Source organism: Somniosus microcephalus, chromosome 23 (assembly GCF_052327205.1).
Source record: "Somniosus microcephalus isolate GS21.2 chromosome 23, FLI_Smic_1.0, whole genome shotgun sequence".
In the NCBI taxonomy this organism is placed as follows: domain Eukaryota; kingdom Metazoa; phylum Chordata; class Chondrichthyes; order Squaliformes; family Somniosidae; genus Somniosus; species Somniosus microcephalus.
Window position 1 is genome coordinate 41,280,042 of NC_141009.1, and position 24,784 is coordinate 41,304,825.

General features: G+C 43.2%; 1 protein-coding gene across 7 annotated transcripts in view; it reads right to left on the minus strand.

The window, feature by feature from the left end:
* The window catches only part of astn2 (astrotactin 2), a 1,941,856-nt gene that overhangs the window by 1,050,816 nt on the left and 866,256 nt on the right, over positions 1-24,784 (minus strand). For all 7 annotated transcript variants that reach the window (XM_085965839.1, XM_085965837.1, XM_085965836.1 and 4 more), the window contains 2 exons: positions 19,241-19,387; positions 9,779-9,946 (listed from right to left, as the gene is read on the minus strand). In XM_085965839.1, the coding sequence (XP_085821965.1) occupies positions 9,779-9,946; positions 19,241-19,387 (315 nt within the window). The remainder of the gene's footprint in view (positions 1-9,778; positions 9,947-19,240; positions 19,388-24,784) is intronic.

Below are 24,784 nucleotides of genomic sequence, written 5' to 3' on the forward strand. Positions count from 1 at the left end.
CTTTCCCAAGAGTTAACTTTGAGGCCCCTGTTATTTATAATACAGAAACAATGCAACCAGATTCAGGATGATCTGGATCTTTTGCGAACATGGTGCAGCATGTTGGCAGATGCTTCAGTTTTCACCCCATCAAACTGGAAAAAAAAAGTATACACAGAAAAGATCAGTGATTAAAGAAACTTAAGCTTTACGGTCGAGATATATGGTGGTTGAGGGGAACGAATCCAATATTCATTGATAAAATTTCATTGATTTCATGTACATAGCTCTACTCTTGCCTTGCAGACACTGCTCTGCAATCTGGAGAGACATTGGTGGAGTGGAAACCTAATAATTGAGATACCCCATGGAAATGAAATTGGCCCATTTATAAGGTTTCACTTATTAAGCAAAACTCATTTTTATTGTACATTACTTGAGAAAATAACCCCTTGTAAAAGGGAATGTTCCCATTAAACATGCACCCTGCTCCCGAACCCTCTCAACATTCATCAACAGTGCCATTCACAGACCAGTCAATGCAAACAGCTGTGGAAATGTCAAACAAATGTATTAGCTGATAAAAGAGCAAAATATGAAATTTTATCTTACAAATCTTTTCCTTACAATCCAGCAGACTGATATTAGACATCCAAACAGGGCTGGCATTTTCATTGGAAAAGGCCATCACAACTTACTGACCCAAAATGATGAGGTATAGTGAGGCAATGCAAGATACCAGAAATTAAAAACGGCCTCGTCCTTCAGAATCCAATTTACCATTAATTAAAGCAATCCTTGGAGCTGACTAAATTTGATTAATTCATTTTAATTTGTCTTTTTAACAGATTTTATTAATCAGCTGATAAACAAGGCTACGATGAATATAAAATATAGGGATGAGTTTCACTTTGGATGCTTTTCAGGTGGCTGGTGGACAGATCGACTGCCTCACCCACCCAATGTCATTGGTGAGAGGCCTGAACCATTTGGTGGTCAGGCCTCATTTGAATCTCGTTGGTGAGCTGCCTACGTGTCTTCAGTGTGCTTTCACCTCGTAGAGCATGAGTACTTTTTCTCTCTGGAAAATCTTATCGGGATTTGGCAGTCGGAAGTGAGACATGTCTCAATCAGGAGCTCTGAGGCTTAGTCATGCAGCGATGGAGCAGACAGACCATCTTCCTCTGTTGGCAGGAGGCTGCCCAGGCAGACCCACCTGAGGGCCTGGAAGGAGGTGGAAGAGAATGTAATTGCCAGCAGCTTCATTGCCAGGACATGGGCGCAGTGCTGCAAGAGGTTCAACAACCATACCCAGGCATCAGGGGCGAGAATGATGTGCTGCTATCTCTATTTCTCAACATTAGATTTCCCACGGCATTTGATTCACCCCCACCCCCCTCCCCACCCGCCGCCCAGTACTCCAAGCACTTCGCTCTCCCACTCCACCTGCTTTTCCTCCAATCATGAGGCAACACAGCATCCACCCTCCTTCTCGTTTGAATCACACCCTCATCTACTGCGGATGCTCTCGCGACAGGCACAAGCAGCATTTTGCTTTTACCTCGTAGCAGCTGGAACGAATGCCACTCTTCTGCTAACTGCTTTCATGCTGGAGCCACTTTCTTGACCTTTACCACCTCCCCCATCCTGCTCACAAATTGCCGCTTCCCCTTCTCAGTATGCACAAAGCTGCCTCACACATCTGCACAACCCTTTACCAGAACCACTCGACAATTCGCTCCCACTCTTTCTGCAAGAATAGATGGCACACAAGAGCTCGGGGAGACTAGAACTGGGGTGGGCCAGTCTCCATTCAAGCTCTCACCCAGATGGAGGAGGAAGCTCTGCAGATCCTTAGTGCAGGCAGCAGGAGGAATATTGGGCTGGTGAGGCTGGAGGCCACCTACATCAGGGTGTTCTCCCACCTCTGGTACCTTTCATCTTCACTGAAGCATGGCCACCTGGTGCTGCAGTGTGCTGCCATTCATCTGCAAATGTCGAAACTTCACGTATCTTGCTAACTCTTATTCCTCTCTTCATTTTCTCGGTTCATGTGCTGAAGTCCGCTGATGCTCAGGTGAGGGACTTTGAGATCCTTACGGGCAGCGTCACTAAGAGCTCGGGCCCGTTCACGGGCCTGCCATTTTGCTCATTGAAGCTCCCTTGCCTGAACATCATGTAAACGTCAGCAAACAAAGTAGTGTTTTTTGTGTCTCCCTTAGGGTTGCCTGGCCTCCTTGGTTGTCTGAGCATCTCCCGGAACTGAGGGTTGCTCTCCCAGGCATTAATGCTAGCAACCTGGGCAAAAAGCAGAACTTCGCACCTGTCTTCCGAATCCCCCCTAAAACACTTCGCAACAGAAAAAAAGAACAGAACTTGCATTTATATAGCACCTTTCATGACCTCAGGATGTCCCAATTGTGCTTTTACAGCCAAAGAATTACTTTTGAAGTGCTAGTGACTGTTGTAATGTAGGAAACGTAGCAGCCAATTTGTGCATAAGGTTCCCCAAATAGTAACAAGGTAATTACCAGATAATCTATTTTTGTGATTTTGGTTGAGGGATAAATATTGGCTAGAACACCAAGGAGAACACCCCTGCTCTTCTTTGAATAGCGCCATGGGATCTTTTATGTCCACCTGAGAGAGCAGATGGTGCCTCGGTTTAACATTTCATCTGAAAGACGGCATCTCTGACAGTGCAGCACTCTCTCAGAACTGCACAGGAGTGTCAGCCTGGATTATGTGTTCAAGTCTCTGGAGTGGGGCTTGAACCAACAACCTTGTGACTGCGAGGCAAGAAATCTACCAACTGAGCCAAGGCTGACACCAAAGTACTACACAACAAATGGATTACTTTTTAAGTGCAGTTACTGCTGTTATGTAAGCTAATGCAGCAGGCAATTTTCACACAAGGTTCCACAAGCGGCAAATGAATGAGTGACCAGATAATGTTTGTTGGTGGTGATGATTGAGGGAAGGATGTTGGACAGGTCCCCAAGAAAACTCCTTGCTCTCCTTCAAATAGTGCCTTACACATTTTCTGCCCACTTAAGCAGGCTGACTGGGCCTTATTTTAAACATTGTAACCAAAAAAGGGTACTGTACTTCTGACAATGCAGCACGCCCTCAATACGACACTGAAATGTCAACTTAGATTTTATACTCAAATCTATAATGCACTTTGTACCAACAACAACTTACAGTGCCTTTAATGTAGTAAAAGTGCGAGTAGCAGAGAGTGCTGAGAGTTTGGGTAAGTGAGAGAGTTCTTTAATGATTATTTCTCTTTAAATCATTTGGAGTGGTGCAAATTGTTAGTGGCAATTGCCAGTAGTTTCTTGATAAGATTACTTAAGCAGTTTAAGTAAAGGGGAAAAGCTAAATATTTGGGATTCTGTTGGTTTAAGAAGAGTAAAACAAGGTAACACTGAGTAGGAGTTAATTGGCAGTCAGTGAAAACCAGTTCTCTAACCAATCAGCAGGGGTGACGCAATTGGCTATAAACAAACAGTATAAAAAGACCAGTACTAGTGCGAGTAGCAGAGAGTGCTGAGAGTTTGGGTAAGAGAGAGTTAGGTGCTGTTTCTGTTTTGTTTCTGGCCTTGTTTTTCCTGCCAGTCTCAGGATTTGCAGACATCGAGGAGGCGGAGCAGCGAGGCGACGCCCAGTCGAGGCAGCCGGGAGCAGCAGTGGGTGTTGAGTCGAGTTGGAGCAGCGAGGCAGCCTAAGCAGGCTCAACAGGCAACATCCCAAAGGGAGGTCAGAATTCAAAAGTGACATCACAGCCAAGCTGGTAGGTGATTGGCTGGTTGGTGAGTACTTTTCCTTCCCTTTTAAACCTTTATAAGTTGGTAAGTTCAATTAAAGAGGTGTGATATTCATCATCTAGAATTGGGGCAGAGGGTATTTAAAAATAATAATAAATTTAATTATTTACATAGAATGGGAGAGCCGGTGATGTGTTGCTGCTGCAATATGTGGGAGCTGGTGGACACCATTGATGTTCACAGTGATCACATGTGCAGTAAGTGCTGGCTGCTCGAGGAACTCCGGCTCCGTGTTGATCGAGCTGCAGTCCGAGCTTCAAACACTGCGACACATCAGGGAGGGGGAGGGTTACCTGCACTGTGTTCCAGGAAGTAGTCACACCAATTAGATTAACTAATTCAGATGTTGTCCGTGGTCAGGGACAGGAGGGTGTGACTGAGTGAGGCAGGTACGGGGATCCAGGAGGTAGTGTTGGAGGAGCTGCAGCCCTTGCTCTTGTCCAACAGGTTCGAGGCTCTTACTCCCTGTGAGGACGGGAACGGACACTGCAGGGAGGATGAGCAACCTGGCCACAGCACTGTGGAATGAGGGGCCATTCAAGTGGGGGGAGTAAAAAGAAATGTTGCAGTGGTAGGGGATAGTATCATTAGGGGGAGAGATAGGGTTCTTTGCAGCCGAGAGCGAGAGTCCCGAAGGTTGTGTTGCCTGCCGGTGCCAGGGTTAAGGACATCTCCTCTGGGCTGGAGAGAAACTTGGAGTGGGAGGGGGAGGATCCAGTTGTCGTGGTCCATGTTGGTACCAACAACATAGATAGGACAAAGAAAGAGGTTCTGCTAAGGGAGTATGAGCAGCTAGGGGCCAAATTAAAAAGCAGAACCACAAGGGTAATAATCTCTGGATTACTACCTGAGCCACGAGCAAATTTGGCTAGGGTAAATAAAATCAGACTTAAATGCGTGGCTCAAAGACTGGTGTGGGAGAAATGGGTTTTGCTTCTTGGGACACTGGCACCAGTACTGGGACAGGAGAGAGCTGTTCCGTTGGGACGGACTTCACTTGGCCAGTGCTGGGACTAGAATCCTGGCAAATCGAATAACTGGGGCTGTAGAGAGGGCTTTAAACTAATTAGTGGGGGGGAGGTTTCAAGAGAGCGAAAAATAAAAATGTCAGCGGAGAAGGCAATAGAGCAAGGTAGCAGTGGGGGAATTAAAAACCAGAGCGTGTCAGGGACAGAATATATAAAGATAAAAGTAAAGGGGGTAAAAGAAAGAATAAATCATCACAAAACATATTTAAAAGTTCTTTATCTGAATGCACGCAGCATTCGTGACAAAATAGACGAGTTGACGGTACAAATAACTACACATGGGTATGATCTGGTGGCCATTACGGAGACATGGCTGCAGGGTGACCATGACTGGGAACTAAACATCCAGGGGTATTTGACTGTTAGGAAGGACAGACAGACAGGAAGGAAAGGGAGGTGGGGTGGCTGTGTTAATAAAGGATGGAATCACTGCAATAGTGAGCAATGATATTGGGTCAAAGGATCATGATAGTGAAACTGTTTGGGTGGAGATAAGGAATAATAAGGGGAAAAAGTCACTAGTGGGCGTAGTCTATAGGCCTTTTAACAGTTGCAACTCTATTGGTCGGGGTATAAATCAGGAAATAGTTGGGGCTTGTAATAAGGGAACAGCTATAATCATGGGAGATTTTAACTTTCATATTGACTGGACAAATCAAATTGGGCAGGGCAGCCTTGAGGAAGAGATCATAGAGTGCATTAGGGACGGGTTCCTTGAGCAGTATGTTACTGAACCAACCAGGGGGCAGGCAATCTTAGATCTGGTCCTGTGTAATGAGACAGGATTAATAAAATATGTCATAGTAAAGGATCCGCTTGGAATGAGTGACCATAACATGGTTGAATTCCAAATTCAGTTGGAAGATGAGAGTTGGATCTCAAACCAGCGTACTATGCTTAAATAAAGGAGACTATGAAGGTATGACAGCAGAGTTGACTAAAGTGGACTGGGAAAATAGATTAAGGTGTAAGACGGTACACGAGCAGTGGTGTACATTCAAGGAGATATTTCACAACTTTCAAGAAAAATATATTCCACTGAGGAAAAAGGGGCGTAAAAGACAGCCATCCGTGGCTAAGTAAAGTAATAAAGGATAGTATCCGACTGAAAACAAGGGCATATAAAGTAGCCAAATCTAGTGGGAGGATAGAAGATTGGGAAGCATTTAAAAGCCAGCAAAGAATAACTAAAAGATTAATTAAGAAAGGGAAGATAGATTATGAAAGTAAACTAGCAAAAAATATAAAAACAGATTGCAAGAGTTTCTACAGTTATATAAAGAGAGTGGCTAAAGTGAATGTTGCTCTCTTAGAAGACAAGATCGGGAAATTAGTAGTGGGGAACATAGAGATGGCAAAAATGCTGAATAAATATCTTTACAGTAGAGGACACTAAAAATATCCCAACACTGGTCAAACAGGGGGCTATAGGGGGGGAGGAGCTAAACACGATTAAAATCACTAAGGAGATGGTACTCGGTAAGATAATGGGACTTAAGGCGGATAAATCGCCTGGACCTGATGGCTTACATCCTAGGGTCTTGAGAGAAGTAACGGTAGGGATTGCGGATGCATTGGTGGTAATTTTCCAAAACTCCCTGGATTCAGGTTAAGGTCCCAGCAGATTGGAAAACTGCGAATGTAACGCCCTTATTTAAAAAAGGAAGTAGACAAAAGGCTGGAAACTATAGACCAGTTAGCCTAACATCTGTGGTTGGTAAAATGTTGGAGTCCATTATTGAGGAAGCAGTAACAGGACATTTGGATAAGCATAATTTAATCGGACAGTCAGCATGGTTTTATGAAGGGGAAGTCCTGTTTGACAAATTTGCTCGAATTCTTTGAGGATGTAACAAACAGGGTTGATAAAGGGGAACCAGTGGATGTGGTGTATTTGGACTTCCAAAAGGCATTTGACAAGGTGCCACACAAAAGATTACTGCACAAGATAAAAAATCACGGGATTGGGGGTAATATACTGGCGTGGGTGGAAGATTGGCTATCTAACAGAAAACAGAGTTGGGATAAATGGTTCATTCTCGGGTTGGCAATCAGTAACTAGTGGTGTTCCGCAGGGGTCAGTGCTGGGACCCCAACTCTTTACAATCTATATTAACGATTTGGAGGAGGGGACCAAGTGCAACGTATCCAAGTTTGCCGATGATACAAAGATGGGAGGGAAAGCAGTGAGGAGGACATAAAAAACCTGCAAAAGGACATAGACAGGCTAAGTGAGTGGGCAGAAATTTGGCAGATGGAATATAATGTTGGAAAGTGTGAGGTTATACACTTTGGCAGAAAAAATCAAAGAGCAAGTTATTATCTAAATGGAAAGAAATTGCAAAGTGCTACAGTACAAAGGGATCTGGGGGTCCTGGTGCATGAAACAGAAGGTTAGTATGCAGGTACAACAGGTGATCAGGAAGACCAATGGAATCTTGGATTTTATTGCAAGGGGGATGGAGTATAAAAGCAGGGAAGTCTTGCTTCAGTTATACAGGGCACTGGTGAGGCCACACCTGGAATATTGCGTGCAGTTTTGGCTTCCATATTTAAGAAAAGATATACTTGCTCTCGAGGCAGTTCAGAGAAGGTTCACTCAGTTGATTCTGGAGATGAGGGGGTTGACTTATGAGGAAAGGTTGAGTAGGTTGGGCCTCTACTCATTGGAATTCAGAAGAATGAGAGGTGATCTTATCGAAACATATAAGATTGTGAGGGGACTTGGCAGGGTGATGGGTGATATTAGAAATAGGGGGCATAATCTTAGAATAAGGGGCTGCCGTTTCAAAACTGAGATGAGGAGAAACTTCTTCACTCAGAGGGTAGTAAATCTATGGAATTTGCTACCTGAGAGCTGTGGAAGCTGCGACATTAAATAAATTTAAAATGGAGATAGACAGTTTCCTAGCTGATAAGGGAATTAGGGGTTACGGGGAGCGGGCAGGGAAGTCGACGTGAGTCTAGGTTCGGATCAGCCATGATCCTATTGAATGGCGGAGCAGGCCCGAGGGGCCGTATGGCCTACTCCTGCTCCTACTTCTTACTATGTAAAATATCCCAAAGCATTATCAAACAGAATTTGACACCGAGCCACATAATGAGATATTAAGGCAGAAGACCAAAAGCTTGTTCAAAGAGGTAGGTTTTAAGGAGCGTCTTAAAGGAGGAAAGAGAGGGGGAGAGGTTTAGGGACGGAATTCCAGGGCCTAGGCAACAGAAGGCACGGCTACCAATGGTGGAGTGATTAAAATCGGTGATGCTCAGTATAATGTATGTAACCTGTACCACCTTAAGAGACTACCTTAAGGTGATGGACTATTTTCTGATGGCTCCTGTATATTGTAGTACCGGTGGTGACCACACCAGTATATAAACCCTGTGGAGCAAATTGTATTTCAGTTCAGCCCTGACCCTCAGTTACTAAAGACCTGTTTAAGTATTCTGTTGTCTGTGTCCAGTTATTCAGCATAACTACATTTGGAAAGCACAGACTCAACACTCAGGTGTCCAGAATTGGAGGAGCACAGATATCCCAGAGGGTTGTGGGGCTGGAGGACATTACAGAGATAGGGAGGAGCAAGGCCGTGGACGAATTTGAAAACAAGGATGAGAATTTTAAAATCGAGGCGTTGCTTAACTGGGAGCGAAAGTAGGTCAGCAAGCACAGCGGTGATGGATGAACGGGACTTGATTTGAGTTAGGACACAGACAGCAGAGTTTTGGATGACCTCAAGTTTATGGATGGTAGAACATGGGAGGCCTTCCAACTCAGAGTGCTATAAACTGAACCAAGTTAGCAGTTAGATTGGGATGCACCCTTGCACCCCAGAATTACACTGATGATCCCAAGTTGCTATAACTTGCACTGAGCTGTCCCATGTACATACGAACATACAAATTAGGAGCAGGAGTAGGCCACTCGGCCCCTCGAGCCTGCTCCGCCATTCAATAAAATCATGGCTGATCTGATTACTCCACATTCCTGCCTACCCCGATAACCTTTCACCCCCTTGCTTATCAAGAATCTATTGACCTCTGCTTTAAAAATATTCAAAGACTCTGCTTCTACCGCCCCCTGAGGAAGAGAGTTCCAAAGACTCACGACCCTCTATGAGAAATTTCTCCTCATCTCTGTCTTGAATGGGCGACCCCTTAGATACGTAGATTTGTGCACTGAACTCAGTTCAAGAGTTGGTAATTTTTTACCAAGAGATGGGAGCATCCTCACCTTTTATCATTAAACAGAATCTTCAGTAAATTTATATAACATCCAAGCTTGTCCAATGGACTACCTATCCACTTTTAAAAAGCGACTTTCACACCAGACAAGAATTATACAATGCTCAGGACAAAACTAGAGAGCGGTGGTTTCACTTCTTGGCCCAAAGATTGATCTGACTCCTGAGTTATGATTCTGTGTTGATTCTCAGTGAAAACCACATGCCATGTGGCAGCCTTAATTAAGGTTTTTGTTTTAAGCTTAAACCACCATCTGTTCTCCCACTCCCACCAAATGAAGAAGGATGAAGTTGGTATTTATTTTGATAACATTAATAAGGGAAAAAAGTAAATAAATCCGGCTGCACATTTGCTTGATGTAGCTACGTTTTCATGTTGTAACTATGATAACAATGCTTTTCGAAACCTTGTTTTGCTTATTTCAACAGATGTACAGAGGAGGTATTCATTCTATCAGCTAAAAAGCAACTGAAACTACCTGATCAGGAAGAAAATAATAAGGTTCTACAGTGCTTTTCTTTCCAACCAATGATATATTATTTTAACAAAAGAGAAAACAAGAAGCACCAAAAAAAACATATTTAGTGCAACCGAAAAAAACCAGCTCCAAAAATTGTAAATAAATAAATAAGCACCAAATTGGGTAAATCCCACGTGTAACAGTCCCGGAGGCTGAAAGCTACAGGACTCACGACTTACCCGTTTCTTCATCGCAGAGATGCTCACACGGCTCCAATGTCCTTTGCCCACAAAGGTCTCTTGTCCATGGAGATGTGGAATTGATTTGGTAAAACAGTGATAACTTTGCCGGATTTAACCAGTCCGAAACATCCAGAAAGCTTCCCTCACTGACAACAAAGCTGCTCCCTGAACAACGGAGAAAGGCAAAAGTTAAAGACATCTGATCAATGTGTTTTGACACCGTTTTTCCTTTTAATTAAAACACCTGTTCAAGACATGTTGAAGACAGTGTTTTGATGGACAAAGATGTCAAGAATAATGAACATTTAGGATTCAAACAGGCCTGAGCCATTCAATTAAGAGGTTCAGATGTCACTGAAAACCACGAGAATAAAGCTGAAGTAAATTATGAGCGTCATCTGAACTGCTCGAAGGAATTTTTGCTTTTAACTCATTCACAGGTAATAATTTAACATAATGCGGATTGTACTCATTCTAACTGCAAAAATCACAGCATTTTTACAGGCAGCTGCTGCTAGGTGATTTAGAGCTGAAGAGAGTGAAACATTTGTCTTTGTGGAGCGGTTCACTGGGCTCCAGTTGCTGTTGGTAGTGCAAAGAATTACTAAGTCATGGCGGCCATTTGATGAGCAACATTTGCTTATTGCAAAATCTGACAAAACAAGTGATACAAGAAATGACTGTTGATGATAATAGCGGATGAACACTCAATGCATTTATACAACATCTCTCTGACTGCTATAGCCACAAGGGCACAAACCCATTTACTTTAAATGGATTATCACCTCCGTTAAAATAACAGAGGAAAGTCATGCAAACACATTAAGCTTTCATTCACTATTACAGGTAGACTATCCTTTATCCGAAAACCGAAAACCTCTAAAAACCAAAAGTTTTTTTGTTCAGCGTAAGTCGTGCGCACGACATGACCAGAGTGGCGCACGACTTACGCTGAGCAGGGCAGAGGGTCACAGAGTTCCCTCCTGGGTAGGAGATTGCAGGCCGAGCCGGGCAGTGTGAAGGAGGTACCGGGAGAGTGAACCCAACAATACAGCGACCCGTCCGATAGCTGCAGCGGCCCGTCCGATATTCTTTTCTCCCGACCCCGACCCCGACCCCCCCCCCCACCCCCCGACCCATCCGATATTCTTTTCTCCCCCCCCCACCCGACCCCCAACCTGATTTGCGGGCCAGCTTAGTTGGAGTCAGCCGATATCCGGCTTTCCAGAGAAGCAGGAAGGGTAGCCTGAACTTTTACAATTTATATTAAATACAAATTTCCCAGTCTTATAATAATACCTTCTGAAATCCGAAAAATTCCGAAAACCGAAACTCAGCTGGTCCCAAGGCTTTCGGATAAGGGATAGTGTACCTGTACTGCCAACAGTCATTTCTACACAATAAAGCTTGTACAAAGTTGGGTGAGTTTAGTACACATAGGGAACACGTTGATTCACATAGTTACCCCTCAAGGTGTACAGTTCCTGATGATACAGACATACAGGAAACTTCGATTTACCAGCACCTAAATAACCGGAAATCTTGGTTAACCAGCAAAATTCAGGAGTAGGTTCAGTTAAGTTTTACTTCATATTACTTGCCTTCCTCGATCTGTTGCTGTGCAATCGGGTGTGGCTGCAGCTGTTGCTAAGCTACAGAGACGCTTGGAACTTGTGGCCAATGCTCTGCACCTGTTGCTAAGCAACAGGGTTTGTTGCTTTATACGGAGCTCTCAGCTCTCCGTATCTTTTACTATAGCTCTCGGTTATCCGGAATTTTTGATGAACCGGCACCACGTTGGTCCCGTCAGTGCCAGATAAAAAAAAAAAGTTTCCTGTAGTAACTAAAATCTTTGAAGATGCTTGGGTTGGAAAATAACTATCGCACAATTGGTAGATTTGTTTTCAGCAGATTACTGGAGAATAACAAGCTCAGTACATATGACATACTAATTGGGAATGATGTGGAAAATAAGAGTATTATTGATCCCGATTAGGTGGATTTTAACCATTATTATTGAGCTAACAAGCCAAATTCAAACAAGTACGTCTCTTTCCAATGTATGTGTGTTCTACACTAATTTAGTGCATCATTAATTACAAGTACAACAATGAAAAAGACCATATCCTGCTGCCACATAATGTCACACTGCCGGGAGCTAAGAACATTTACAAGAATAATAGGGATTAACACAGGCATTGATCAAAAATTCTGTTAGCTAACTGGAGGACAATTGGCATATCAGGATAATGTTTGCTATCTTTTGCTAAGAACACATTGAAACATATAGCTATCCATCCTGAATGAGAAAACAAAGAAGTAGAAGAATGCTCTCCCGCAGTTCAATACCCTGGCCTCAAAAAGGCAAATTATGATTAGAATAAAAAGACTTGCACCTTGTGCTTTTGTGGATGAGAAATGGGCTCAACCCTATTGAAATCCTTTCCCTGCAGATAGTGATTGCAAACCATGTTCGGAAACTTTTTTTTATCCGGCACCGACGTGGTGCCGGTTCATCAAAAATTCCGGATAACCGAGAGCTATAGTAAAAGATACGGAGAGCTGAGAGCTCCGTATAAAGCAACAAACCTACTCCTGAATTTTGCCGGTTAACTGAGATTTCCGGTTATTTAGGTGCCGGTAAATCGAAAGTTTCCTGTACACCCCTTTTGCAAGCCATACATTAAGTCGGTGTGCATATTGTTGATGACTGAAGTCTCTACCACTTTTGTCACACTCAGGGGTTACATTGATTTTTTTAATGTTGTTTTCAGTGATAAAGAAACAAATTTTACTCAATCCTGGGTGATAATCTACACTGGTAAGATATAGGGCCAGAAATTTGGGTCCCCACGGGTGAGTACGCGCTGTGTACTCACCCGTCTGGCCAACGAAAGTGCCAGTTTCGTGCATGCACTGCGCATGCACTGGAAACCGGAACTTCCGTTCCTTTGAAGGAAAGGGTTCGGAGGTCAAACACGTGCGCCGGAGAGGCAGTGTGTAGACCTTGAACTTCCGCTTTTTTCACAGGTTTCTCCGTGAGGGTAAGTCCCTAGCGACTGCGCGTGAAAAAAGGAGGCGCAAGGCCTGCTTTTAACAAGGTAAGAGGTGAATTAATAAAATTTAAACGTTTTTTCCACAGGTTTATCATTTTTAAATACTTTAAAGAAAGGTAAGTTTATTTTTAGCCCCATTAAAAACTTTAATCAATTTTTTCAAAAATTTAAATTTTTGTTTAAAATAGTTAATTTTTGTAATTTATAGTTATTTTAAAAATGTGATTTAGAAAAATGTATTTGAAGCTTTACTTAGGTTTTGGGGCCAATCTCTATTCATAGGTTTGACAGGCCTTCCTGTCAAATCTATGAATGGAGATTCCCTGCTCCGATTGGCTCCTCATGGCCCACGTGATCCCAGGGAATGCTTCGAACTAACTGTGCCTCTGGGATACGTGAGCACTGCACACCAGCAGCTGGAGGAGGATTGGAATCCCATGCGGACCCACAGCACAACGGCAGGCTGAGCTAGATTTTTGGGCCTTTTTCAATTCATCCCAATTATCACAATGAGTGAAATGTTGACTTACTTCATTGTGTTCCTTTGGAAATCAGGTCTCTATGTTGGTCACCCTTTTTTGCCCAAAGATGTTCAAGTTTGGGTCAATTCTAAACACTTCTCTTGTCCCCACTAGATCGCAGACAATCTGCCATCCCCACCTCTTCCCCAGCACAGTTATATCTGTGACCTCAAATCCACTGGACTGCACTTGCTGACCACCTGGCTTGACCGTTCATTGCGAAGTATAGTTTAACTACCTCAAGATCTGCCATGTCTCCTTCTCCATGGCCAAGTCCACCAACTATTCCAAGACCATTTTGGAAAGCAGGAACAATTGCAAACTTCTCTTCTACATAATGAACAATCTACTTTTAACATAAGAACATAAGAAATAGGAGCAGGAGTAGGCCAATCGGCCCCTCGAGCCTGCCATTCAACAAGATCATGGCTGATCTGATCCTAACCGCCAATCTACTATCACAGAACCATCTCCTGAATCTAACAGAATTAGACACACGAAATAGGAGCAGGATCAGGCTACACGGCCCCTGGGCCAGCTCCGCTACCCACAGGGCCATGACCGATCCGAACCTAGACTCATGTCCAAATTCCTGCCCGCTCCCCGTAACCCTTAATTCCCTTTACTTCTAGGAAACTGTCTATTTCTGTTTTAAATTTATGTAATGATGTAGCTTCTACAGCTTTTTGGGGCAGCATATTCCATGGACCTACCACCCTCTGAGTGAAGTAGTTCCTCCTCATCTCAGTTTTGAAAGAGCAGCCCCTTATTCAAAGACTATGCCCCCTAGTTCTAGTTTCACCCATCATCGGGAACATCCTCCCCGCATCCACCCGATCCAACCCCTTCACAATCTTATATGTTTCAATAAGATCGCCTCTCATTCTTCTAAACTCCAATGAGTAGAGTCCCAATCTACTCAACCTCTCCTCATATGTCCATCCCCTCATCCCCGGGATTAACCGAGTGAACCTTCTTTGTACTGACTCGAGAGCAAGTATGTCCTTTCTTAAGTATGGACACCAAAACTGTACGCAGTATTCCAGGTGCGGTCTCACCAATACCTTGTACAACTGAAGCAATACCTCCCTATTTTTATATTCTATCCCCCTAGCAATGAAAGCCAACATTCCATTGGCCTTCTTAATCACTTGCTGCACCTGCATACTAACCTTTTGAGTTTCGTGCACCAGGACCCCCAGATCCCTTTGTACTTCAGTACTTTCCAGTTTCTTGCCATTAAGATAATAACTTGCTCTACGATTTTTCCTGCCAAAGTGCATAACCTCACACTTTCCAGTATTGTATTCCATCTGCCAAATCTCTGTCCACCTACTTAGCCTGTCTATGTCCCCTTGTAGGTTTGTTATATCCTCCTCACTCACTACTTTCCCTCCCATCTTAGTATCATCTGCAAACTTTGATATGTTACACTCGGTCCCCTCCTCCAAATCGTTAATATAGATTGTAAAGAGTTGGGGACCCAACATCTTCCACTGAATCCTCCATCCTAACCTCTGACATCAGAGGAGCTCACAAACTGTATGCTCCCTACATCTTTCAAAACCAGTCATCATTCCCACCTACTGTCATTAAGAAAAACTGATCTCCACCCCTCCACTCTTTACAGCTACCCTTTATTTTCAACTTTCGTCTTTTTCTCACGTCCTCCCATTATGACATCTTGTTCAAAACCCTCTAATCAGGCTTCACCCTATCCACAACACCTAAACCACACTGCTCAGTCACCAATGTATAGCTTCTAGTCCCAGACCCTACAATCACCTTCCAGTCCTCCAACACTAGCCAGCTACTTCTTCCTTACTTCCTTCACTCCACCACGAGTGGTTGCTCCTTCAACCACCTTGGTTTTACTCTTTGAAACACTTTCCCTCAGCATCGTAGACTTGTCACCGACCTCACTGCTTTGACAAGCCACAAAATCCTCTTCTTCAAGCATGTTTTGTTCCCCTGACTCTCCTCATTTTAGCCCCTGCTCAGTCTTCACTTGCTGTCTATCCCCCTGTAAAGCAAACTGAAACATCTTTATGTATGTATTGAGCACTGTAGAAAAGAAAACTGTTGCAAATCCTTGAGCAACTAATTATGGTGTTTATCTTTTTACATTTTAACCTGTGTAATCATGAGATTAATCATCTTGGGGTTGAGTCTATGGCAGTGGAAATTATACCATGTTTACAGTAAGAAATGGGCCAGGTTTCAGGTGGAGACCCTTCATCAGAAATGTCTTTTTCAGATCAATGACAAGGTTTAAGTGCCATCAACAATCTTCTGCTCACCTTCCAATTATAGGTCATTAACATCAGCTTCTTTGCCTAGTAGTGGCTACTGAGCCTATAAACCAATTTTTATTAGCAATGAATATAAGGAACATGCCATTAAGGGTATTCTTAACAACCTGGTTTCATCATAAAGGTCACTATATTCTAATTTTGTCAGTTTTCTAGCAAGCTTTCTCCACAATATCTTAACTATTCTTTTATATATATGAATGAACACATTCAGTTGTGGATAAAGATACGGGGGTTGAGTTTCCACTAGTAATATCAGCACAATCCGGGCAGAATCGGCCGGATTTGATTCAAAAGATCGGGGAATTTTAAACGTGAGTTATGCCCCAAGCCACTTACGCTTGGGTTTTCCGCAATCCATTATGTTGGTGCAAGACTCAATTCACCCGGATCAGTCCCCGCCCCCAGATCAAAACTGCAAGATTCCATGAACTGCGTTGGTTTGGGAAGGATCTTTAAATTGTGTTCATTTTCTTAGGCACACAGGCACAAGTAGGCATGTTTTAAAAGTATTTTCATATCAAAAAAAATTTAATTTACTAAAAAACTGACTAGTGTACACCAATGAAACTAGTCAATGGTTCAGTATAGTTTTATTAAAGTCATTTTTAGTGATTTTAAATCAGGTTACTCGCAGGTTGAGGACTGGACACCCTTTTAAAAAATATTTTTGGTAATAAACCCATTTTCAGTTGTATTAATAAAACTGCACCAGGTTACCACTCTCAGATACATCAAGGAATTGATTCCCAATATGTTTAGGTCAGTCCTGGGCCATCCTAATAAAGTGGAATGCTTTATTTCCATTAGAAGATCCCAGTTAGCAAGTCTCTTCTGGATAAAACTCGAACGTATTTGACTGCTGGTCATCATTGTTAAATTTAATCCAAGTGGCCTGATATATACCCAGTGCAATTCATGTCCCAGTTTGGCCTGATTGGGCACAGTGACAGCTCCACAAACACTTGGTGATTTTTTGAGTCAATAGATTAATTAAATCTATCTAAAGATCACGGGGTAGAGTTTCCACATTGGGTAGTTGCACATTTTTGGTGCAACATCCCAATTTATTTTATTAATGCAAGGGGAAAAAAAGAAACAATTAAATTCTGTTACGCTGCCCGATTGCGCTAGTTCTTGGAAAGTTTTACATTTGTGATTATGCAAATGAATTTATGGAAAGCTTGAAATGTAACCTAACCAGCATAATTTCAAGCACATTTTCAGTGCAACTTCCCAATGTGGAAACTCTACCCATTACAAACAAGAAACAGAAAAAAAATACTTCAATTCAAGCCAATGGCGAAGTCTGTATATTTAGCAGCAGGGATGAATTATTTTTGTATAATTTTTCTTTACCTGAATTTATTAAATAATTAAGTCACTTGACATTGGGGGTAAGAGTTTCCGCTTCTGGGCACAATTGGCAAATTGCGGCCATTTTGAGAAGTGTTTTATTTTCTCAAGTATGTGCTAAAACTCATTTGTATATCGCCGAACGCAAAATCTGCCTTGAGCCAGCGCAATCAGGTAGTGTTTTAAAACCTAATTTTTCAATGAATTTTGCTTTAAAAAATATTCCTTGATATATTTAAGAGCGATGGATAGCGAATTGGCTAACTAACAGAAAACAGAGAGTCGGGATAAATGGGTCATTTTCAGGTTGGCAAACTGTAACTAGTAGGGTGCCGCAGGGATCAGTGCTGGGGCCTCAACTATTTACAATCTATATTAATGACTTGGATGAAGGGACTGAGTGTAATGTAGCCAAATTTGCTGATGGTACAATGATAGGTGGGAAAGCAAATTGTGTGGAGGACACAAAGAATCTCCAAAGGGATATAGATAGGCTAAGTGAGTGGGCAAAAATCTGGCAGATGGAGTTTAATGTGGGAAAATGCGAGGTTATCCACTTTGGTAGGAAAAATAAAAAACAAATTATTATTTAAATGGGGAGAGATTACAAAGATTACAAAATGCGATGTACAGAGGGATCTGGGGGTTCATGTACATGAATCACAAACAGTTAGCATGCAGGTACAGCAAGTAATTAGGAAGACAAATGGAGTGTTGGCCTTTATTGCAAAGGGAATGGAGTATTAAAGTAGGGAAGTCCTGTTACAACTGTACAGGGCGTTGGTGAGACCACACCTGGAGTACTGTGTACAGTTTTGGTCTCCTTATTTAAGGAAGGATATACTTGCATTGGAGGCAGTTCAGAGAAGGTTCACGAGGTTGATTCCGGAGATGAAGGGGTTATCTTATGAAAAAAGGTTGAGCAGGTTGGGCCTATACTCATTGGAGTTTAGAAGAATGAGAGGGGATCTTATTGAAATATATAAGATTTTGAAGGGACTTGGCAGGGTAGATGCAGAGAAGATGTTTCCCCTCGTGGGAGAATCTAGAACTAGGGGGCATAATTTCAGAATAAGGGGGCACCCTTTAAAATCGGAAATGAGGAGGAATTTCTTCTCTGAGTGTCGTGAATCTTTGGAATTCTCTTCCCCAGAGAGCTGTGGAGGCTGGGTCACTGAATATATTTAAGATGGAGACAGACAGATTTTTGAACGATAAGGGAGTCAAGGGTTATTTGGAGTGGGCAGGGAAGTGGAGTTGAGGCCAAGATCAGATCAGCCATGATCTTATTGAATGGCGGAGCAGGCTCGAGGGGCCAAATGACCTACTCCTGCTCCTACATCTTATGTTCTTATAACCTGGTGCAGTTTGATTAATACAGCTGAAAATGTGTTTATGACAAAAGAATAAGCATTTTAATCACAGTGTCAATCCACCACCTGTGAGTAACCCGATTTTAAATGACTGAAAATGACGTTAAAAAAAATACACAGAACCATTTCCTAAATATATTGGAGCACAGTAGTCAGTTTCTTAGTAAAGTAGAAAAACATATACTGTATATTCAAAAGCTCTTAAAATGTTTCTAGTAGCGTCCTTGCGCCCAAAAGGACCAGCTTAATTTTTAGAGCCTCCTCGAAGGCCTTCAAATGACGCAATTAGCAGAAACTCCCAATGGTGATTAATTCATCCTGGGGGCATGGCCAGTTTTGGGGGCGGGGCCAGCTTCTAGCCCAATGTTATTAAAAGTAGCGCAAAAGATGGCCGAAACTGGAGATGAGGTGAACGTAACGAGTGCCTAAAATTCCGCAATTTTTTGCACCAATTGCGGGCGAATTGCGTCGAAAAAACCAACGCAACCCGAAAGGAAACTCTAGGCCTGGGTAAATAAATCAGAATTAAACTAATTTTCACAAATACATTCCAAAACAGCATCAACTGCCATTATTTTCTAGCATTCATACCGACGCGTGTTGTAATGTTGTTTGCTTTGATAACTCCATTGTACCAAATATGAAGAAAAATTATTTGGATGGGAATAAACTTACCCAATGTCCAAAATCAAAAGGCGCAGATCGCTGCTGGTATACAGCAACTTCCAAGAATTGTAATGCAGAAACAATTCACACCAACCGAACAAATACCACACAAGAAACTACTATCAACTACTCAGCCTTTCTGTTTTCTGTAAGTACCCACAAGGGAAAAACTCACCATCAGCAATGAAGTGCTCAGGGACGTGTAGGGTCACCTTCACCATCAGAGGGCATGTCAAGTGGCCGCCATACACCACAGTTAGGACACAGCTGCTCACAGTGATTAAAGTGAGGGCAGTTCTATTCAAAGGGCTCCTGGGAGAACCTAGGAAACAAAACAGTTCTTTTCAAAAGCCCATACCCAGCCACATTCTTCATCACACCTCACACTGTTACAGTCTGCACAGGATTCAGATTTCAGCTCCTCCGTCACAATTCTCTATCTATTCTCCAGCCCCCTAATTCAGTTTGAATTATAAATGCTGCATTAAAAGTCATCTAAATGCAAAACACTGTTATTGGAAAATTCATAGTTCTCACAACATGGAGTCAAATCTGGATGTATTTTACAATCTCACAATGGAAACTTTGCACTCTCTTAAAAATGCTTCTTTTATATTGTTTCTTAAGAAAAAGGTTACAGTGGATAAAATATTCGCAAAGGCTGTGGAAAAAAATGATTGCTATTTTGACATATTTCCTATCCATGTGCAATATGTCAAAAACTTTCATTTTCCCTCATTAAAAAGTCAAACACAATGTAATTTCCAGGCTGATCACGATCTAAGGATTTAAACACAACCTGTGACATGAAGAGCTTTCATTTCAAGCATCGAAGAGGAGGCTTTCATTGCCAACACCGAATCAATTAGCTGTCAACTCGAAAGCTTGCTTTTAGCTTAAAATAAAAGTATTTTCAGATTTATGCATCATGCCAACTTTGTACATATTAAATGTACAGTATATATAACCATCCACTTAAAAAAAAATTGCTTTGAAACTTAATTAAACCCATGGCATGAAAAAAAAACAAGTTGACCAACCTTGTCAACTGTATTTCATGTGGTAATATATATTATACAGTAAATTCCTGTTAAATATGACAGGTTCGAGCTGATCAAAATGTAGCTTCCATCTACACTTCATAAAAGAGAAATAGCAACGCCAGTGTGGATTAACTGTGAAGCTTGCCAATGAGTCTAGGTTTGTAGATGAATGGATTTAAATATATTAATGCTGAATATTAAAATTTCTTTTGGACAATCAAACCTACAGCACGGTGGCTGATATGTGTACGTCAATCCTGAGGAAAACAGGCCAGTACAACTACAATTGGCATCTATCTGACAATGTGGAAAATTTCCCTGGTATGTCCTGTCCACAAAAACATGACAAATCTGAACTGTCCACTTACTGAACTACTCGCAGTCCATCAGCAAAGTGATGAAAGGAGTCATCAACAGTGCTATCAAGCAGCACTTACCCACCAATAACCTGCGCATGGATGCTCAGTTTGGATTCCGCCAGGACCGCTTGGCTCCAAACCTCATTACAGTTTTGCTACCAACGTGGACACAAGCTGAATTCCAGAGTTGAGAGGAGAGTGGCAGCTCTTAACATCAAAGCAGCATTCAACTGAATGGCACAAAGGAGCTCTAGTAAAACTAAAGTCAATGGGGATGAAGGATAAAACTCCAGTAGCTGAAGTCAAGCCTAGCACAAAGGAAAATGGTTCTGGTTGTTGGAGGCCAGTCATCTCAGCCCCAGGACATCGATGCAGGGCTTCGTCAATGCAGTGTCCTCTGCCCGACTACCTATGAACTTCCCTCCATCAGAAGGTCAGAAGTGGGCTACTTGCTGATGATTGCAGTATTCAACTCCATTTACAATTCCTCAGATAATGAAACAGTCCAGGCCCACATACAGCAAGACCTGGGCAACATTCAGGCTTGGGTTGATAAGTAGGAAATAACATTCATGCCACGAGTGACAGGCAATGACCGTCTCCAACAAGAGTTAGCCTAACCACCTCGTATTGACATTCAACAGCACTACCATCGCTGAGTCCCCCACCATCAACATCTTGGGGGGGTCACATTGACCTCAATTGGACCAGCCACGTAAATGCTATGGCTACTAGAGCAGTTCAGAGGCTGGGTATTCTGCGGCGAGTGGTTCACCTCTTGACTCCCCAAAGACTTTCCAGCATCTTCACGGGACAAGTCTGAAGTGTGATGGAATATTATCTACTTGCCTGGATAGTTGCAGCTATAACAATATGCAAGAAGCTCAATGCCTTCCAGGATAAAACAGTCTGCTTATCGGCAGCTCATCCACTAGCCTAAACATCTCCTTAATCACCCTCCACCACTAACATTCTGTGTACTATCTACAGGATGCACTGCAGCAACTTTCCAAGGCTTCTTTGGCAGCATCGCCCAAAGTCATGACCTCCACCACCTCGAAGGACATGGGAAATACCATCAACTCCAAGTCATACACCATACTGACTGGGACATTTGTCGTTAGGTGAGACCAGCATTGTGGGAGCACCTTCACCACACAGACTGCAGCGTTTAAAAAGGCCCAGCACAAACTTCTCAAGAGCTTCTAGGGATATGCAATAAATCCCACATCCCAAGACTGATTTTTTTAAAATTTGGACAGACCTTACATGAAAATTATTGATAAGTTCAGAATCATTCCAAAATGGAGAGGGAGAAATGTCCACCAGGGATTTTCCCTAACCTTACACGGCAGTGAAGAGAATCAGTGACGTAGAGCAAACATGATGTCCATCACTACAGGACATAATCAGAAACTAAAGAAGAAGCCACAATCTAAATGTAGTTTAAGCAATTAAATCTCTATGTTTAGAATCATTGACTCGTGGAATTGATAGCAACCTGTTACAGTAAATCCTGACTCCGTTAAAGCATTCAGAAGCAAATTGGATCAATTCCTGATTGATCAGAGAGAGGAGAGGATGGCTTCGAAGCAGGAAGAGAATGAAAAATCTTTACGTTGGTTCCTTATTTAGGACTTCAGTGAAGAAGCATTCGGAACAGTGATCACTCACTGTGGCTTCAGAAATGTTGATACAAGTCACTCTTGAACAGAAACATAGCTCCATATATTTGAATCAGTGACAGACTTGCAGATCATAAATGTCATTCCCACCATTTCCGCAGTATTGACAGCTCCATGGATGGTGTAAATGGCCTTGTCGCACTTAGAAACACTATCATCAATTATTGTGACTGATGTTAGATTGTTATTTGACCACTTTTTGGTTGTTTTCTCCCTTCTATAGATCAATAACTCTCAGTGTGGAGTTCACTCTCCCATCCCTTGTGGATGCCTATTTGCTTTCCCTCAACTCCGCAGACCCAACCTTGTTCATCTTTCTATCTCCTCTATGCAACCATCTGTCATCTTTTTCTCTCTGTTGCAGGTCTGGGTTTGCCTCATTCCTCTCACTTTTTTCCTCACATCTATCTCTGATCCATAGTTTCCTTTTTCCATGTCTAGCTCTTCTGTCAGTGAGTTTCTGTTCCTTTTTTCATTTCTTCCCCCTCAGCAGATGGATCACGTGCCCAAAGAAAGCTGGGCAGATATGCTGAAACAAGAACTCAGGCGATAACAGGAGAGTTCTTGGCAACCATCTTTTCCTGCTCAGACACCAATACAATACAAATGAATCCATCAAATTTAGCAGAAGCAAAACTATATTTATTCCAAGATATGGGAGGAAATGGTCCCATAATCATCGCGTCTCTGAGTGCACTTGCACTGGTAGAGGAGGAGCTCACCTTGCCGGATTAAGCGGTGTCATGTTATTTCAACAATTTAAATGTGTTTCCTGTGTAGCTTAACTCTTGCATAGGGAACATAATGAGGGGAGACTCACAGAAGTCAGAGCATGTAGCACTTAAAGGGCTGATGCTCAAAATTCAAGAGTTGCAGTCACTTAAAGGTAGGAGGCTTATTTAAAAAAAAAAGATTGTTCTCAGGATGAGGGCGACATGGACAAGGCTGCATTTATTGCCCTTCCCTCGTTGTCCAGAAAAGATGGTGGGAGGGTATTTAGAGTCAACCACAAATTGTGGGACTGGAGTCACATTTGGCCAGACCAGGGTAGCAGATTCTCTTCCCTGAAGGACATTAGCAAACATGTTGGAAGTTTATAACTATTTGGCAACTTTTCAGGGTCATTTTTCTGGTGCTAGCACACAAATTACCAGGTTCACTGAGTTCAATTTCATAACTTGCCACGGTGTGAAGTGAACTCTTGGGCACAATTTTCAGCCTTTTCAAAGGCTGTATTGGGGGGTGGGGGGAGAAGAGGAGAGACAAACTGACAGGCAAGGTTGAATGGGCAGACAGCACAAGGTAGAAACACAAAAGGGAACCTGTGGACAAACAGTGGAGTGGTACAGCCCCACTATTCCATGTCTGGCAGGAGACGACAGTTAGACTGAATGCTGCACACAGTGCCTGCAGTACCTGGGAAGATTTATGAGAGTGCTTGTCAGGCAAAGACTTCCATCACCATTTTGAGCCTACGTGGACGGCACAGTATCTGATATTGCAATGCTAGCCAGGAATGGAATAGCATGGCTGAATAAATAGGCATAAGGGCAGCGACCTATGCTATAAGATTCTATGGCCCCGATTTTCTGCCAGCCGTCGGGCGGGTTTTCAGGTGGTCGGGGGCTGAAAAATCGCTGAAACAGGGGGTCGCGGCCCCCCTGCCTGATTCCCCGCCCCGTCCGACTTTCGGACCGCCGTTTCTCCGTGAGCCGATTCAGTCCCGCCCACCGCTGGCGGGACTGGCCGTCGGGACCCTAATCACCAATTATTGGCATGTTTAATGCCATTTTAGGGTGCCCTTGCGATTTTCACGCTGATGAAACCTGGCGTGAAGCTTGCCGGCTTGCTTGCTCTCAGCTGCAGCTCATTCGGGAAAGCTGCGATTTAAAGGGACAGCATTTGTATGTTGAAGGACCTTGTTCTTGCAGGCTCGGGGCTACTTCTTCAAGGCTTCAAGGCTTAGGCACAGCTGTGGAAGGTTGGAGTCTCACACACTTCTCCAATGTGATCTCCTGGGAAGCCCCTCTCGCCACCCTCACTCAGCGCTTCCTCAGCGGAGGCATCTACCAGAAGCATGGGACGCCTTTTTTTCCTTCCCTTCTTGCCATTAGAGGATCTCCAGCAGCAGAGGTGGCAGCAGCAGAACCAGGAGCAGTAGGATGAGCACCAGGAGCACCAGGCTGCTGCTCACTCACCTGAAGCTGCACAGGCCAGAAGGGGCCAGCGCTTGGAAGTGGCTTGAGAGCATCTTGCTGCGCTTTAGGGGGCCAAGGTGACCCGTATCTGCACTGGCAGTCCTGCTCAGAAGGACTTCCATGAAGGTCTGGTTTCTCTGTTCAATAGATGGCCAACGCTCCTCAAGAGATGTCATTCTCTTATGGAGCACTCACCATGTTTTCCGTACCCTGGCGAGTTATCTCCTCCATGGAGGTTGCCAACCTTTCCATGGTGATGCGTTCCTGTGCCAATGACTCCACAGAGGCTCTGCTCATGGTCGCTATGGACTCCTCCATTCGCTCCACACTCGCAGCGACCCTGGAGACAAAACCTGCCAGAGACTCCTGCATCTGTGCATGGAGATCCATCACCTCTTCTCTTGCGGATGGACCCAGAGGCAGAGGGTCGGCAT